The 19,174-nt window shown below is 36.9% G+C and overlaps 1 protein-coding gene across 1 annotated transcript in view; it reads left to right on the top strand.

Annotated features, from left to right (window-relative positions):
- Window positions 1-12,170, top strand: part of LOC145669812 (putative cytochrome P450 49a1) — a 94,025-nt gene extending 81,855 nt beyond the window's left edge. The window contains exons 10-11 of the mRNA XM_081738155.1: window positions 4,824-5,078; window positions 11,213-12,170. Of these exons, the coding sequence (XP_081594281.1) occupies window positions 4,824-5,078; window positions 11,213-11,323 (366 nt within the window). The 3' untranslated portion in view covers window positions 11,324-12,170. The remainder of the gene's footprint in view (window positions 1-4,823; window positions 5,079-11,212) is intronic.
- The last annotated feature ends 7,004 nt before the right edge of the window (window positions 12,171-19,174 follow it).

Genomic DNA, 19,174 nt, shown 5'->3' with positions numbered 1-19,174 from the left:
GGAATTTGATATTTCTGACGTTGACGACTCCTAACCAAAAATCTCGAATAAATACCAAAATATTGTAGAACTGACATTAGTCCTTAGTGCGTTTAAGTACACTAACAATGCACTAACGATTGCCGTTAACACTATGTTTCTACCTCTGTATAGAATTTGATATTTCTAAAGTTGCCCCTCCAACAAAAATCTTGAATAAATCTCAAAATATGGTAGCACTAACGTTAGTGCATAGTGCGTTTAAGTGCACTAATGATGCACTAATGATTGCCGTTAACACTATGTTTCTACCTCTATTTGTATAGAATTTGATATTTCTGAAGTTGGCTCCCCACCAAAAATCTTGAATAAATCCCAAAATATGGTAGCACTAACGTTAGTGCTTAGTGCTTTTAAGTGCACTAACGATGCACTAACGATTATCGTCAACCCCATGTTTCTACCTCTATTTGTATAGAATTTGATATTTCTGAAGTTGGCCCCCCCACCGAAAAACTTGAATAATCCCAAAATATGGTAGCACTTACGGTAGTGCTTAGTGTGTTTAAGTGCACTAACGATGCACTAACGATGCGCTAAGTTTTGTGAAAATCTGTCTGCATAAAGATGGATGGGGGGCTAATTTCATATGAAGTTGGTCCCCCACCAAAAGCTTCAATATCGTAAACGCTGATAGCACTAACATTAGTTCTAAATGCACTAACGTGCACTAACGATGCATTAACGATGTGCAACGTTTGGTGTAATTTGGGAAAGGTGGGGGGCCAACTTCAGACACGTAATTTTTTTTGCGGTACATTCCGGTAAAAACGTACCACAAACGATTGACATAGTCTTATCTCGAAATTCCAAGGTGGGGGGTTCTGGAAACGGCAGCCCCCTAGTTAAAACTGTCATACTTTTGTACTGGAAGTGATACAAACAAAAATGTTTGCGATACATTCCGGCACAAATGTTGTTAAACGATTTGCATAGGTCTCGTTTCGAAATTCCGAAGGGGTATGAAAACGGCAGCCCCGTAGTATGAAACTCTCGTATCTTGGTACCGAAAGTGGTACAGAAAGAGTTTAGCGAAACATTCCTGTTCAAAAGTAGTGCAAACAGTGGGCATAGGTTTCATTTCGAAATTCCTGGGTGAGGGGCTGCCGTTTCCACAGCCCCTCTTGAAAACTCATATAACTTCGTACCGGAAGTGGAACAAACGCAACTTTTTGCGGTACATTCCGGCACAAACGTAGCACAAACGATTGGCATAGTTTTTGTTTCTAAATTCCAAGGTTGGAGGCTGCCGTTTCTCCAGCCCCTCATTTTAAAACCCATATAACTTCGTACCGGAAGTGGTACAAACGAAAATTTTTGCGGTACATTCAGGCACAAACCTAGCACAAACGATTGGCATAGGTTTCGTTTCAAAATTTTACTTTAGGGGGTTTCCGTTTCTCCAGTCCCCCACTTTAAAACCCTTATAACTTCGTACCGGAAGTGGTACAAACAAAAAATTTTTGCGGTACATTCAGGTACAAACCTAGCACAAACGATTGACATAAGTTTTGTTTTGAAATTCCTAACTGGGAGGCTGCCGTCTCCCAGACCTCCACTTCAGAACTCTTATAACTTCGTACCGGATGTGGTACAAACGAAAATTTTTGCGGTACATTCCGGCACAAACGTAGCACAAACGATTGGCATAGGATTTGTTTTGAAATTCCTAGGTGGGGGCTGCCGTTTTCCCAGCCCCCACTTTAAATCCCATATAACTTCTTACCGGAAGTGGTAGAAACGAAAATTTTTGCCTTACATTCCGGCACAAACATAGCACAACGATTGGCATAGGTTTCGTATCGAAATTCCAAGGTAGGGGATTGCCCTTTTCCCAGCCCTCCCACATTAAAACTCTTACAACTTCGTACCGGAAGTGGTACAAACGAAAGTTTTTGCGGTACATTCCGGCACAAACGTAGCACAAACGATTGCCATAGGTTTTGTTTTGAAATTCCTAGGTGGGCGGGCTGCCGTTTCCCCAGCCCCCCACTTTAAATCCCTTATAACTTCGTACCGGAAGTGGTACAAACGAAAATTTTTGCGGTACATTCCGGCACAAACGTAGCACAAACGATTGGCATAGGTTTTGTTTCAAAAGTCCAAGGTGGGGGGTGGGGGGGGGGCTGGCGAAATGCACCTGACGCAATGGGTAGAGAAGATTCATCGTCATAGGTATTCTGCCGTTATTGGCTGGTCACTTGCCGAACTGAGAATCTTCCATGCTACACGGTCTTTTGCTAACGTCTTCACGTACGATTTCTCTGTTTTGATATCGTCTATTAATTGTAACCTCCTTCAGCCTTCTCTCTCTCTCTTTCCTGCTACAATACTTACTAAAATGTCCCTCATGATACCGTTCCTTCTTAGGCAATGTCCCAATCAGTTTCTCTACTTCTCCTTAATAATATCTAAAACTGCTTTTTTTCTTCCTCTCATTCGCTTTCCGCTCGACCCAGCTAATTCTTTTCATTCTTCTCCACGCCGTATTTCGAAAGCTTACTTCCAGTCGTCTGTCATCATGTTTGCGTAATACTTCAGACGCACAATACTCCACAATACAATACAGCACAATACTCCAGACGAAGCATTTTATACAATACAATACAATACAGCACAATACTCCACAATACTCTACAATACTCCAGACGAAGCATTTTATGCGTCTTTTTCTCACTCTTTGTTCAAGGTCCACAAATTAGTGTTTTCTTCCTCTTAAAGGCTTTTTTCCGTCATTCCTATCCTTGCTTTGGTTTTACGTTCACACTTCTTGTCATCACTAATAACAGTACTCAGGTATGAAAAACTAGTCACCTGTTCTATTCTCTCCTGTCCTACTTCTATATTTGACACTGACCACTTTGTTCCAATCACCATGGCTTTTGTCTTTCTAACATTTATTTTCATCTCTTATTCTTCACAGCTAGTCTTTAAGTTTTCTGACATCTTATTGATTCGATCCCAGCTCTCGCCAAGTGAACTTTCTGGTGGGCAAACACCGTGTACGTGGGTTTCCTCGGGGTTCTCCCATTTCCTCCCACTTCATTCCACCATTTCATTCATTACTCATCATCACCGTCTTCTTCAGCTTCACCGGCATAACCGTGGGACGTAAAACTCAAAGATTTCATTTCATTTCAAGTAGGCTAACATCATGTAAGATTCCTTATTCATATCCCATTATATATTCATCTGAATGTCCTGGCTGTTCGCAATCCTCTCTTATCAATTTTTCGTCAGCCATTCTATCTCTGATTTTCGAAACGCTACTACCAGAAATACACAGCTCTTCATTTTCTGGTTCTCTTATGTTTTTGTCTTAATCACCAAAGAGTTGTTCTTCAACTTCACTCATGATTTCTTCTTTAGTTGACATAATAGGTGGCGAATTGTGGCATCCCAATCCATTACTGTGAGAGCATACAATAGAACATCGAAGACTTGCATTTATGCATCTGCAACCTAAATAACAAACCTTTTGACATTTACATGCTATTAAATTCAAGATGTTTTCGGGAGCGGTTTGCTTAAGTGTGGTGACTGGAACCAAAGAAATTCCATCTTTCTGCAAAATCCATTTTCTGCTGGTAACACATTGTTTTTCCATGGTTGCACTTGAAACACTCTGAATAGGTGTTTTGGGCAGCGCCTGTTGTTCGGGAAGACCAGCTAAGTTAACTTCAGTTTTGGCTTTAGAAACGAGTTGACAGAATTTAGTGTACTTGAAGGTATTTAAAGAAGGCTTTGTAGCTTCGAAGACTCGAAGAAGAAATTTTTCTCCCTCAGCCAGTAATGTAGATGCTTGTGCTGATGGAGCATTGAAAACTGAAACTATATTTTGAAGTTCAGGGTTAGTTCTCAGGATTTGGAAGTTTTTCTTCTTTTCTTGCATGAACAAAGATAATGCATAAAAACAGAAATTGATCTTTGATATTTTTAAAGTAGTGCTTCGCATCAATAGAAGATAACATTTTATCAGAAACTTTGCCTCGTCCTGGGTTCAAAAGGTAGATAGGTATCCATTGAGTGTAAGTGATGTCAAAAGAATTTCCTCTTCGTATAACTCAGGCTTATTAATGACACTGCTAGCCAGTTCGGCAGCCGTTTGCACGATGAGCCTATATGCATCATCATTTGCTTGAATGATAGTAATCCCTTGCCTTGGAGTTCTTTTGTGAGTTACAGAATGAAACGAAACTTATTCGCCAGATTTGGCAAAACCTTATTTTGTTCAATCCTTGAGTTCTTCAAAAACTATTTCAGGGCAAGTTACTTTCAAAGATCGTCTCTCCCTTTCGACATTTTTTGTTAGTGCTGAGCTGGCTTCATAGCCATCAAACACTACTACTACTGAGCTATAGCAAAATTTCTTGATCACATAACTGCGTACTAACCTCTATGGATCCGCGGACCACCTATTGTAAACAACTGCTTTAGAGAATTGCAATTTTCTTCAATTTATTGGAAATTTAATGCTTTACAAGAAAGGTCCAATAACATTTTTGCGTATCTTGCATAGTGCTAGCACAAAAAATAAAATTGTTAAGAAAAAATGGCCGAAAATAGTTTTTTCAAGATGGCGGCGATTTCCCAGGTTTCCCACCATTGACATCAATTCAACTCGCCAATATTGTTTCTAATGCTATTTTGAACGTGTACCAAAATCAGCTTGTTCTGAATTTGTTCCATGATTCCCTTTGAATCATATTATTCTTATGTAATATTGGAATATTAGAATAATACATATTAATAAGAGTCATATACAGTATTTAACTCTATTACAGACGATGGTGATAATACCTCACATGTTACTAAGCCACATGGAGGAATATTTTTCCGAAGCAGAAAAGTTCATTCCCGAGCGATGGATAGTATCTAAAGAAAGAAATACATCTTTGCCGGAAGGATTCAATGATAAATGCTCATTCTTGAAGAACACCAAAATTCATCCATTCGCATCTCTCCCATTTGGATTTGGTCCCCGCACTTGCATAGGGAGAAGGTTTGCAGAGTTGGAAATTGGAACGATAATTACCAAGGTAAGTATGATGGAGGAGTAAAACATCCGATGCTTCTTTGAGTAACGTGCGTAAACCAGTGACTTAAATTTATGCAAAATCTATATGAATATGCCTACTCTTCAACGGTAAAATATATGTTCATGACCTCATTGAACTGTCCAGAACAGGGACCTACACGACCATATCTTTCAGTCTTGACTCAAATTTCTTCGACAAAAGGTTGGCTACAGATATAATTTTCCTATATCTGGCGAACAGGGAGATACTATACGTGTCGGAGCCCTGACTCATGTATCACTGTAAAACGAAACTATCTCAGATTTCTATAGTATTCTTGGACTCTCTGTGCCGTGACGCAAGTGTCATTGCATAAAATATACAAGCAGGCCTTCACATTAAAACGAACATAAAGTGAAACAGATATCCTCACTTAATTTCAGTGTGCTTATTTCAGATTTAACAACCGCTATTCCGCATAATGTAAGAGTTCTCTACGATGGCTCGATGACATATTTAATGTCTTATTGATTTGTAATAAATATAACATTTAGTATCGATGACAATATCAAATATGCGTAAGACTTATTACCAACAACAAAATGTAACGAACCCATTCAAAAAAATCTTGAAGTTAGTTGAAACTCACCAAATACCAAATAATATCAGCTCCGTCATTCAGTTGCAAGTGTGCGCTGTGTTCATTTGTACTTATGGCCTTCGTGCGCCATATTTCGAACTAGATACCAACAGAAATCTCTCATCACTGACACATCCCATCGACCCTATATCTCTTTACCGTCTCTTTGATATCTTGGTGGAGCCTCCTTCTCAGTATTTCGCTCTACGCACTGAAGTTTCATAGAATACAATCAAGGATGAAACTTGGGATAAATGAAAGTTCAAACTCATGTGGCATTCCAGTGGTTTTAGCATGTTTTTTTAATAATCTTTTCCTATCTATCACGTTTAACATTGCTCAAATGTTGCTGAAAAAATCGATAAGTAAATCCGATATTGAACATCCGCGCCGTTCAAGGTATTTGTGAATACATAATCTTTGGTGTTTCCAAGCCAGTGTATTATCAAAAATGCCATCCTTAATCTTTCTATTGAACAACGACAGAAAAATGACAATCCTTCCCCAACACTTGGCCTACTTTCTTGTTTTCCATAGTTTAACGTCCCATCATTATGCTCCGAGGCTATCGGAGACTGTGACCTTGATAATGAACAAAATAGTGGAGTGAAGAAAGTGGGAAGAAACAGGACCCCAGAAAACCATTCTACACAACATATGTCCACTACAATACCCACTTGGGGTAATGGAATCGAACCAGGGATCCGAAGTGAGGTAAGCGCTATTACTGCTTGATTATTCATAACTTAATATGTAACTGAGAAAACAAAAAGTTCTGAGGGTCAATTAAGATTGAAAGTAGCCATCTTCTAATGTCACTCAAGCCTAACGTTCTAATCATGATTTCGGTATACAGAATGCACACTCAAGCATAAATATAGACCGTTTCCTCTCTTAGACTCGCTATGAAGAATATGCTGCAGTAGGTTTCAAGATGTAGATGCAAAAGTAAGTGCTCTTAGTGAGTTCTTGTCTCCGAGGAGCAGATATATAAGGATCTAAATATTTCCGCCTAGATATTTATGTAACCCGTAACTTTAAAATGCTTTGAAGCTTGCATATTAACTTTTTACTCACAGACCGATATCTTCTTTTATTATATTTGGGATTGTTCTTTGAAAGATGAACCTGCAAACTGAATTTACATTACGTCTCACGAATCAGTTTGGTAAAATCAATTCATAGTATAAATTTAAGCTGTAGTTGGGTTGCAGTTTAAGCATTAATAACTAGCCTTCTTCTATTTCTATTCTGAATCTATACCGTGCATTACATATATTTTTAATTTGTGTTTTGTAGTTGACTTTTGTTTATTTGTATTTCTAAAATAAGTTCAATTTAAAATTTTAATTATGTTTAGTGTTAAATATTTAGATGTGGGCAATTAGTTTTGTGGCCTGTATCATCCCTAGAAACAAACATTAAAAGAAGAAGAAAATGTATTAAATTAATGATTATCTGTTTTATTGATCTGAAAAAGATTTTGAACGTCTGAAAGAAAAGAGGGAAACTTGCTGACGATAACTTCAAATTATTCTTGAAGCTTATATTATAAAAGTGCAGAAAACTATAGTAAAATAGCTCTGAAGAAACTAACAGGTAATTTGATTATCAAATTACTAAAAATTATTATTTATTTTGAAGGTAGAAAGGAAAATTAATAATGGCTATGAGCTAAGTAATCTTTGCTCGGGAAGCTAATATTCCCGAAGTTTCATGTTCCACCTGATAATATGCACTCTTGATTTATATACAGAGATAATGACAAAATTCTAGTAATCAATGATTGGCTTCACAACTCAAAATTTCCTATAATTATTGAATATGCATACGGTACTTAAATTTACATAGGTTATTCATAAATTGGCTGCATATTCTTGTAATGGAGCAATGTGTTCATAGATGTAGTAACGGTTTGGAAATACATCCTTTAGCAATTCATCAGCAGGAAGATGTCATTATGACGTGTGTATTAAAAATATAATCCCTAGTACTAAAATGTTGATTTCGATTCCCTGAAAAGAAAAATAATTTGATAATTAATGTATATAAAAAATGAAGCTACGTGGTAAAAAAGGTAGTAAAAGTAAAATAAAATAATAAAGAAAATGTGTTAATAAGAATTAAGAGAATATAAATATTTACAAATAAAAGAAACAAATTGAATGACGTTTTGGATATAGGGATAAGATTTTAACAAGTACCGGGATCACTTCGTTACTGTTGATACGTCTGCCACATCTAACACATCCTTGAACCTGAAAGATCAGAAAACTACCAGCTTTGTAGCTTTCTGGATATTTAGAAAGACAAACTATGCAACAATTGCTCAAAAGTTCAACTAAAAATACATTAGCCATTAATCCTATTTGGAAATTAATAGTTACTCTTTTAATATTTATCTGCAAACATATTGGATACTTACCTTTTGGAAATTCCTTGCCTGGATTTATGCTAAATACTTACCTTATGGAAATCAACTTTAGTTTACTTGAAATTCGTCTGGAACTTACTTCATTACTTTCTATCTGAACTTATCCTTTTAAAATCAAACCTCACCTACTGCTACTTGGAATTGATAATACTTACCTGAACCTTACCTGAATTCCCTAGGCAAATAATAATTACATGTAACAATACTCATTCACGGAAATATTGAATATAACATTTGGAAGTTCATTTGAGTATTTGAACACTATTGTGTAAACATTTGTAAAACAATAGATCAATTGCGTATGTTGATAAAGTCAATAATATATTATTTTGGAAAACATCACTATTTGTGTGTACAATTCTGTTGATTTTATTATTAAATTTGTTCGTAAATTCATTATGTCATGTCTTCTTTTCAGCATGTTTTACATGGCATTGTAAATATTCTGTTTCGTGAGATCTTGCTTGTTTTGCCACGAACCGACCTAAACTATTTTTCTTCTCGATTCCGCAAGTCGAGATGGCGACGTTTAACTGGGCCACAGGTTCAGTTCTTCGTGGTTTTCAGGGAAATGGAGAACTGAACCAAAGAACTGCAACATCGTTGTACGAGGTTGATACAATAACATCTGGATATATTTGTTGTTCCTAATGCATTAAAACAATTGGAGGAAACTAAGTAAATTTTATGGTATATGTATGAAAACGCGTTTTAAGATAATCAATTTTAGAAACGGAGCATTACAAGTTCTTGTCTCCGAGGAGCAGATGTATAAGGATCTAAATATTTCCGCCTAGATATTTATGTAACCCGTAACTTTAAAATGCTTTGAAGCTTGCATATTAACTTTTTACTCACAGACCGATATCTTCTTTTATTATATTTGGGATTGTTCTTTGAAAGATGAACCTGCAAAGTGAATTTACATTACGTCTCACGAATCAGTTTGGTAAAATCAATTCATAGTATAAATTTAAGCTGTAGTTGGGTTGCAGTTGAAGCATTAATAACTAGCCTTCTTTCTAGAAGGTTTATGAGATTTTGTCACTATATTGTTGATGATTAAAGTGATATAAGATTAGATTTTATAGTTCTATCAACCATAAAATTAATAAAATAATGGGACATCGAAACTGGAGAATGTCTGAGGTTACTCATAATGAAGAATTGTAACAACTTTTTCGACTAGTACAATAATTATATGGAAATGATTTAGATTATACATCAGATGAAACATTTATCTACAAATAGGTTTGCTACAGAATAAGTAAAAAGAAATAATGCACTAATAATGAGATTTATTTGGCAAGACTTCTTGATAAAGAAACAGTTTGTAAGATCTTGGTATTATTTCCAGCATCTCACGTGACATTGAATCTATTAAGATCAAGAGAATCGTTAGCTTTACGTCTAGATGTAAGCTAGAATAGTCCAAGTTCACAACATGACCTTCATCTCATTATCCATATAAAAATTTACTATTTCTACACTTCTCAAACCTGAAGTATCAAGTATTTTATAGCATACACTGACTTTTGTTTTAAATCAGAACTTTGTGTCGAAAAGATTTCTTATGACTTCAGCTTAATCTCCTCGTTAAGATTCACGGCACTCACGTATGACTATAAGGCTATCTACATATTGACCAGAGGATAAAATAGCCAAGCCAAAGCAGACGGAGGCAGGAGAAGAGACAGAAAAAGCCTGAGTGAATTGTCATTGGACAGGCCTTTGTCTACAACGTGCTCAAGTGAGAATGTCTTATGAGACTTTGTTTCATTGTTCAGTTTCCTGCTGTGACTGCTCTGTCCTCTTGACAATATGCTTATACTCTAACATTTGCACTGACTTCGTTGACAATATCAGAGAAAACGAGAGTACCCGAGAAAACCTACAAAGAGTACGGACACTCTACGTATAAGGATTTGCACTCATACATACAGGATGTTTCAAAACAACACCGACAACGTGTGGGAGGTGATTCCTGACACCAAGGTAAGACGAAAAGTATAGACAAACCTGGGTGCATAAGTGCTTCCTTTCGGAGTTATAGGCTGCCGAAAATACGAAAAAACAAACTTTAAAGGTCCATAGCTCCAAAACTGTGGTACCTCCGTAGTCGGCTCAAGAGTTCACTTAGGAAGTAATATGTGCCCTATCCAAAAATCCATGTTTCAGAATCATAAAGCACTCACGTGACACTCTTTATAGAGGGAGCTTTTCACGGGCATATAATTTGAAGTACTCACCAACCACATCTATAAAAATTGTTGTGAAAGTACAGTAGAATTCTGAAATATGGATATTTGGATAAGATAGTTCCTAAGTGAAGTCTTGAACCGACTACGGTACGTCCCATAGTCTTGGAGCTATGGACCTTTAAAATTAATTTTTTTCGTGTTTTTGGGAGCCTATAACTTCTAAAGGAAACATTTGTGCACCCAGGTTGGTCTATACTTTTTGTCTTATCATGGTGTCAGAAATCACTTCCCAAACGTTGTCGGTGTTGTTTTGAAACACTCTGTATATATCAATTCGCTCATCTCAATGAGATCCTTGGATTGGTATGTTTTATGTTTGGAGATTCATTTTCGTTATATGTTTAAAAGACTAGAATTTAAAGATTTATTTTTTAATGTCTTCTTAAGTAGAAAGAAACTAAACTAGTAGAATCTGTATTACTAGAACCTCAAACAATAAGATAAAAAACAATAATCTGGTACTGTCTGATAACTTGCTGCTAAGGTATGCAGCAAAACAATACGTCTATTAAATGTTCTTTCATGTTTTTCCAATACACGCCAATCAAGTGAGAGAGGAACTATGTAGTCTCATATCCTTCTGCGTATATTCTCACGTTAATAACTCAGGACTGTATCTTTCTGCGTAGCTTTTCAGGCTAGTAACTCAGGACTATATCTGCGTGCATAGTTTCTGAGGCTATGCAAGATTAGTGACCCAGGATTATATCGAGCGTAAACTTGGTGCAATTAAGAAACCTACGACAATATAACGTAGTATCATTATTGTAAACGCATACTTAGAATCTTTGCTTTATTACTTTTCCTTCTTTCTTTTCAGATACTTCAGCGTTTCAAAGTTGAATACCATTATGGTGAGATGACGTATGATTGCAAAGCTATCAATTTGCCCAAAAAGCCACTTAAGTTTCGATTGTTGGACAGAATATAAAACTTTCGAATCTGTTTTCATTGAAATTGGTGAAATAAAGAATAAAAAAGAGAAAAAGGAAAGCAAAGTCGTATCGTTCAAAGGCATATAAAAACTCAGAAAATGTCGATACTTTTCCCTATTATCTGCGCGTCAATTAATCTAAATAAATTTAGACAAGAGAAAGACTCAAAACTCACTAAGTGTTCCTCAAATATCTCCATTTATAACCGTTATGCTCTGAATCCATCAGAAAAGTGTGTTGAAAGTAATCAGTCACACAACACTTTCTATAGGTGTATTGGCGATCTCTAGGTGATATGCGCAATCGATCTCACGGCGATGTACACCAGTAGGTTTCTTCGTGGTAATAAAGCGGCATCTCCAAGATTATTTGAACCTTTCAGGGCGAAAATATGAATGTGTTCTGATCTTCGTTATGGGTACGACGTCATTAATAGATCCATGGCTTGCTGTGATGCCAATCAACACTGCTTGAGCTGCAAGCCTCGAGTTCACTTATCCAACACGAGAATTTTAGTGGTGAAAGACAATAGTAACTCTGATAATAATGGTTGAGTGGCTGAAGATTTGCATAGAGCGTGTTGACTCTGGAGATATCAAAGGTTTTGATCATTTCATTTGATAGGCTATTCTAGGTTTAGCCCCAACAAGCTGTCTGTTGGTCCTGATCAGCAGAGTTACTCAACTATAAACCGAGCTAGCGGAATTTCGAATTTCAAATTTGTAGTATTCACAAGACTTTTGTTGTGATTTAGAAAGAGAACTTGAAAACACGGGTAAGGCCTCTTCTCTCAGTGATTTAGTGAGCTTTCGGGAAACTCTTATATCTGTGTAGAGCATTTTTTTCTTGCAACATGCTCCATCTGAATAACTCCAAGCTGATTTCTTATATTAGTTTATGGAACTCTTAGTAAATCAAGTTTTGCTATTTGTCAACATATTCAGCAATTTTTTGGTAAAGTTCTACTTCGAGAGAACTTCCTCTTTCAAGAAAGGAATTCAGACCCAAGATTCTTTTGTCATTATATTAGTACAGCGTGATATGATATGTGATGTTTTATGGCCTAAATAGCTCTCTATATCACGATACGCAAAAGTCGTAGGTGGCCTATAAGGTAACCACATTTTTCTATCAGTTTCGCTAATGATACTGATAAAATTGTAGATTTCTTCTCTATAATAATAATCAAAGGCTTATTTTCTAGTGGTCGAGCCAGCAGTTTAAGCCTCCGTAGCTCGACTCCTAATTAACCTAAGAGATGGTTTAGGTATCTGTCTCTTCAGGAAGAATGAAACTTTCCAACGATATGCATTTGAGCGGCATCGTGTGTCCCGCAGCAGAAGAGTTGAGTTGAGTTGATTTTGAGTTTAACGTCCCGCTCAGCAGCGAGGCTGTATGAGACGTGGACCTACTGATTAACGTGGAATCCGACCCACATGAGCTCTCGCCGGGAATCGAACCCGTGACTCCCACGCCAAAGGCGCTAACCCTTTAGCCACGGAGGAGCTCCCGCAGCAAAAGAGTAGGGGCAAATGTTGGATGTTGTAGTTCCCCCTCCCTTCAGCATTTGCGGGGAAACTGTCCCCCCAAAGGAGCTATAAGCATAAAAGGTGATGTCAATAAAGATAAATGAATATACTAACTATTGATATCCTTGTATATGTAAGAACTTGTTTCTTGCATACAACAAATAACAGCGTTGCCAACCTCTCACAAATTTCCAAAAACAAAAAATCCTCATTTTTAAGAAATAATCTTTCTCTTCTACAGGTTTGGTATGGGGAGACAAAAGTTAGCTCGTTGAAATCTGTGTTCCATAAGCTTTCGAACGAGATATGGCTTACATTTCTGTGACAACTAGGGACATCATTAGGTCTGACAACGTCAGGGTAAACCAAAATTTTTCGAAAAGAAATATATATATATATATATATATACGATGATTCTCGTAGGAAGCATGATTGTACCCAATTTCTGGCGTACACGTGAAAATTAGTTTTTCTTTCGTACGACAAGTAATAGTGTTGCCGGCATCTCACAAATTTCCAATTGGATGAATACCTAAATATTCTCTATGAAGCTTGTTTACAAGCAAATTACAGAATTCAGTTTCAGATTTGTTGTTTAACCAATCAGAGTGTACTCTACCATTTTCAGGATAGTTACATTTATTTATTTCAACTATTTTACATTATATATTTTTTATGTAACTATCTGAATCTTTATTATTTTAGAGGTAGGGATGCACGCGAGACGCGAGAAGTCTCGTTTCGTCTCGCGTCTCGTCTCGTATTTGCGAGACGAGGCACGAGACGAGACTGAAAATTTTATGCGAGACGAGACTAAACCATGCGAGACGAGACGCGAGACGAGACTCAGTTAAGTCTCGCACGAGAAGTCTCGCGAGACTTCTCGCAGTCTCGCAACATTTATGAATTACATGTAATTATATATTTAATGATTTTACATTTATTGAAAGAATTTATGATTTTAAAAATGCTGATTTTCTAGGTGTATATAATGGAATTAAGGAAATGGATCGGATAGATACTAAGAGTAGTAATATTAATGAATTGACCAATATATTGTATAACAATATATACGATGTGCTAGATAATTGTGTTCCTAAGAAACCAATTAGCAATAGGCCTAAATACAGAGACCCCTGGATGAACAAGGAGCTGAAATCATTAATTAATAAGAAAACCAAATATTTTGTTAAAGCAAGACAAACAAATAGTAATACATGGTATCAAAGATACTCCAATTTACGGAAAATTGTCAAAAAGAAATACATAGAGGCGAGAAAATTATATTATATGAGTCTGGAAAATAGTGTTGTCAATAATAATATGTTTTTCTGGAAAATATTTAAAAATTCTGATGGCAAGCAAATACCAACTGAAATGAAACATAATGACAAATCAGTTACAGAATTAAATGATGTGGAATTATTTAAAGATGTTTTTAGTGAAAATTTTAATTTAGAATTAGGACATTACCCAGATAGCCAGGTTATGAATTCTCCTTCGCTCATTAGCAACCATGACGTCATAGATATACCGAATATCACTGAGTCTGATGTAATTCATGCAATCAAAGTTATTAAGGCGAGCACAGCTCCTGGTCCTGACAATATCCCCTATTATATAATTAAAGCTTGTAGTACCGAATATTCAACTGTTTTAACAAATACATTTAATGCATCCCTGAGAAATGGTGAGTTTCCTTCAATGTGGAAACAAGTATACATTGTACCAGTATACAAAGCAGGTGATCGTAGGATTATAAAAAATTACAGACCAATAACACTAGTCAATGCATTTTGCAAGATTTTTGAAATTATAATACACAAACATTTATATTTTAATGTAAAAAACAAATTAAGTGAATTTCAGCATGGATTTTATAAAGGGAAATCGATTGTAACAAATCTTGTACATTTGGGTGTCTTGTGCGAAGGTCAGTTATTGGTCTGGGTATATACAACACACTACCTGGTTGTGGCAGTTCAGTTACACCGTCAACTTGCGTAAGGAGAGAGTGAACATAGGACCTCATAAAGGCACGTATGCTGTACGTGTTCACACTAGAGTCAAACGCCGCTGCAGCGAGGCGGAAGATATGCCAGGCCTTTGGTGAGAGTGTGGTGACTATGCGGACAGTGCAGCGATAGTTTAACAAGTTTAAGAATGGTGATGAAACACTCGAAGACGTACAACGTGCCGGAAGACCAACACATTTATAAAAGGAAGATCGTAATTCAGCAATTGACGTGAACTGTGGCCAGACATGTGAGGATCCATGAGTCCCACAGGATTTGAAGTCAATGCGTGCAGAGACCTGTGTTCCTTTCCTGTCTCGTCTGAGGAAGGAGCCATTTCTGGATAGGATATTGACATGTGATGAAAAGTGTGTCCTGTACGAAGCTTCACGGCACCGTCATCATTGGTTAGCATCCCATGAACCGGTTCCAAAACAAGTGAAACCAGCACTGCACCAGAAGAAGATAATTCTGTTGTTTGGTGATGCATCGGGGACTGCTACCAGCTGGTCAGAGCATCAATGGAACTGTGAACTGTCAGCAGGTATGCCGTGTCGAAGAAAAACTCAAGACTCTGGAGGCAGCACTTCTGAATTGCAAAAGGGTCCTTTTGTTACAGGACAACGGTAAGCTCCACGTGGCTAGGATCACCCGTGACACCATACTGTCTTGGATGAGGAACACTGTTGCATCCGCCATACTCCCCGGACATTTCTCCGTCCAATTAACACCTGTTTCATTCCTTTGACAATCACTCTAGAGGACACCAGTTCAAATCCCTAGTACAGGTGAAAAATGCACTAGATACCTTCTTCGCTTCATGGCCCACCAAGTTCTACCGAAATTGAATCCATGAGTTTCCAGCTCGTTGGCAGAAGGTCGTCGATGCTGATAGGGACTATTTTTGACCTTCCAAGTACGTCTCAGGTGACATATCGACGTTCGAAGGTGGTGGGTAAAAAAGTGACAGAAATTGATTAGTTACTTTTATGTATGCTTAAGTTGGCGAGTACGAGGATTTTTCTTTAAAATCAGAAACTGTCAAAGCCTGAAATACTTGTTCGACATTTCGGAGATGATGATTTTGGTTAGTCAATCGTGCTTTTCTGCCCAGATTATTCACGGGCAGAACAAAGATATAACAATTAGAAAGCGAAAAAATACATATGCAAGCTGGGGAATAATAACATTTTTGAACGTGAGGCAACTGGAGAATAGGGGCTTTAGAGATCAGAACTTCACGCAATGAATTTCGTGTTTTTGAAAGGCTGATCACTTCGAGTGACTTTTTTTTTTTATTCCATCGAAATATGAAATTCTAGTATTGAATCTGAAGGAATGTATTAAGATCATTTCTCCATCAACCTCTTTTATACCTAAGACTTTTTTAATATCAAGTTGTTATATATATATATATATATATATATATATATATATATATATATATATATATGTGTGTGTGTGTGTGTGTGTGTGTGTGTGTGTGAGAGAGAGAGAGAGAGAGAGAGAGAGAGTTTTTATTATGTTTGTTAATAAGTAACCTTAAATGCATAATTTTTATTCATTAAAAAAATAAGTAATTACTGTTAATTTCACAGATATATGTAGCCAAACTATATTTTGGATTTTAAATACAAACCCTTCCAACAATCTTAAGATATGCCCAAAGAAGTCTCCTGAATTTCCCTTACATTTTACTACATATATAGTGAAATGTAAGGGAAATTAAGAAGGAGACTTCTTTGGGCATATATATATATATATATATATATATCGGGTGGTCCCTTTTAATCTTTCCGGGGAAATATCTCGAAAACAGTTGAACATAAATAAACTGAACAAATAACTCAATTAGGAAACGCCATGGGGCACATCGAACGGTGTTGTCTCGGTGCCACCCAGGGCCGCCATTCATGGAGGATCACGGCCCAACTTTAAAATTTTAAATGCAAACATGGATCAAGTGTTACCTCGTTCCATAGATCTTTAAACACTAAACAGCGTAGTGGTAAAATATTTTTCATTTAGATCACCATATTAAAAATGTTCGCCAAGACATGGTTCGTACATCAGATAAAACGTCCAGTACCACTAATATGAAAACGCTTGGAAATAAAGAACAGAACGAAAAGTGAAACAGGAAAATGGCATGGGACACGTCGAATGATGTTATCGCGGTACCCCCAGGGCCGCCTTGCATGGAGGCCCAGACCACAAGTTTGAAATTTTAAATGAAAACGGCAGTTGAACCAAAGAAACGTCTACTCATTGTTCTAAAAACTGCATTGTTTGACAATTTTGTTTAGCATTTCAGTTGATTCATTTTTGCATCAAATCATTGCTTGCAATAGAAATGGAAAGTACTATTTAATACGAATTTCACCTACTTCCTCTCATTACCGAGTCAGATATCTCTTATTAGTGCTCTCAAACGGGTCGGGTTACGGGTCGTGTCTGGTCAGGTCAGCTCGGGTCGGGTTGCCGGGTCAGGCTACTCGGGTCGGGTTGTCGGGTCATGTTATTCGCGTCGGGTTGTTATTTCGGGTCAATCGGGTCAGCTCGGGTCGGGTTATCGGGTCGGGTCACTCGGATCGGGTTGTTGGGTCGGGTCAATCGGGTCAACTCGGGTCGGGTTATCGGGTCGGGTCAGCCCAATTGCTACCTATAGTGCAAGTGCTTGGGGACATAGAATTCTGGAGAACATCAGAATAAGATCCAAGATTGACAGCATACAAAGACTGATTTTGCTAAGAATATCGGGAGCAATGGCGACCACGCCGGTAGGCGCCTTACAGGTACTACTAGGCGTGGAGCCGTTACACTTGGCAATATTAAGACAAGCAGGAAAGTTTTGGCTTCACAAAGGAGATTATGGAAAAGTGGAAAGCCTTTTTAAAACCAGGTTAAACACCACCGAGGAAATAGATAATTTTATTAGTAGAAAATGGCAAGAGGACTGGGATAGGAGTTCAAAGGCCAGAAGAGTTCACGAAATTTTCCCAGATATAGTACAAAGAATGGAACTAGGCAATTTAGATCTAAGCAAGCAAGTCATACAGTTTCTGAGTGGACATGATCCATTTAGAACAACATTTAACAAATTAGGACTTTTAAACAGTGACGAATGTGATTGTGGGGAAACTCAAACGCCAGATCACTTACTGTTTTATTGCAATAACCTTGTTTTAACCAATGAGACATTGATTTTAAGACATAACTTAAGACAGGATATGACACGAGATGGATTAGGGATGATATTACAAGACAAAAATAAAATATCTCAATTGAACAGTCTTTTGCAACAGAATTTTAGAAATCAATAGAGTTTAAGAAGAAGAAATTAAGAAGATAATAAAGTCTATGACTCAAGTCTGTGTGTGTGTGTTGTTGTGTCGTGTCGTGGTTGTTGCGTTACGGTATTTGTAGTGTAGTGTAGATGAATAAATATCACCATATGTATAATTGCGGAGGACCGCGTAGTAATGTAGAGCAGCATTGTAAAACTGAAACGGAGGACCGTTGGAATTCAACAGTACAGTTAGCCTCCAACTGGAAACAAGTCTATCAGTTACCATATTCACCAGTATTCACCAGTCACCAGTATTCACTTCTTGATACACACTGGTGGAAACCATCTCATACAAGTGAAATGTTGTGTTTTATTACCATACAGGTGAATCCTTGTTCACTAAGCTTTTAAAATTTTATCAGATATTAAGTGCATGTATCAACAAATAAGGTACATGATAAACTTATATGTGGGAACACAGGAGAGAACCCAACCTATAATAATAATGTTACAGTAGATAGATAATATACATGTGCATACAAGCAATATTATCAAAATAAAAATAATAATAATAATAATAATAATAATAATAATAATAATAATAATATTCCACAGGAGAGAAATAATAGAATTGGTGAGATTTAATAGTGTAATTTGTTTTGATTGTGTAATTGTAATTGTTGTGTTTTGTTTGTTGGTGTGTGTATGTATGTTTATATTACGTTTATATTTATGTACTAAAATCTTCTTATCTTACAGTAATAAAGATGCTCCAAGTAGAAGCAGAGACCCGAGATTAAATTTAGGACTCGGGTTAATAAGAAAGCCCCAGCCCCAGTAATGGGTAATAAAAAACGAAAGAGAGAGAGAAAAAGAAATAAAAAGTAGGGAGATTAGGAAAGAGTTAGGGGCAGTTGCGACTGCCGATATGTCCAAAATAATTGGCAATGGCAGGGATAGTGGTGAAAAAAATAACAAAACATAACTAATAATATCGGGTCGGGTCGGTCGGGT

This window comes from Thermobia domestica, chromosome 14 (genome assembly GCF_964235325.1).
Source record: "Thermobia domestica chromosome 14, izTheDome1.hap1.1, whole genome shotgun sequence".
NCBI classification, from domain to species: Eukaryota; Metazoa; Arthropoda; class Insecta; order Zygentoma; family Lepismatidae; genus Thermobia; species Thermobia domestica.
This window is presented reverse-complemented; position numbering and strand designations above follow the sequence as displayed.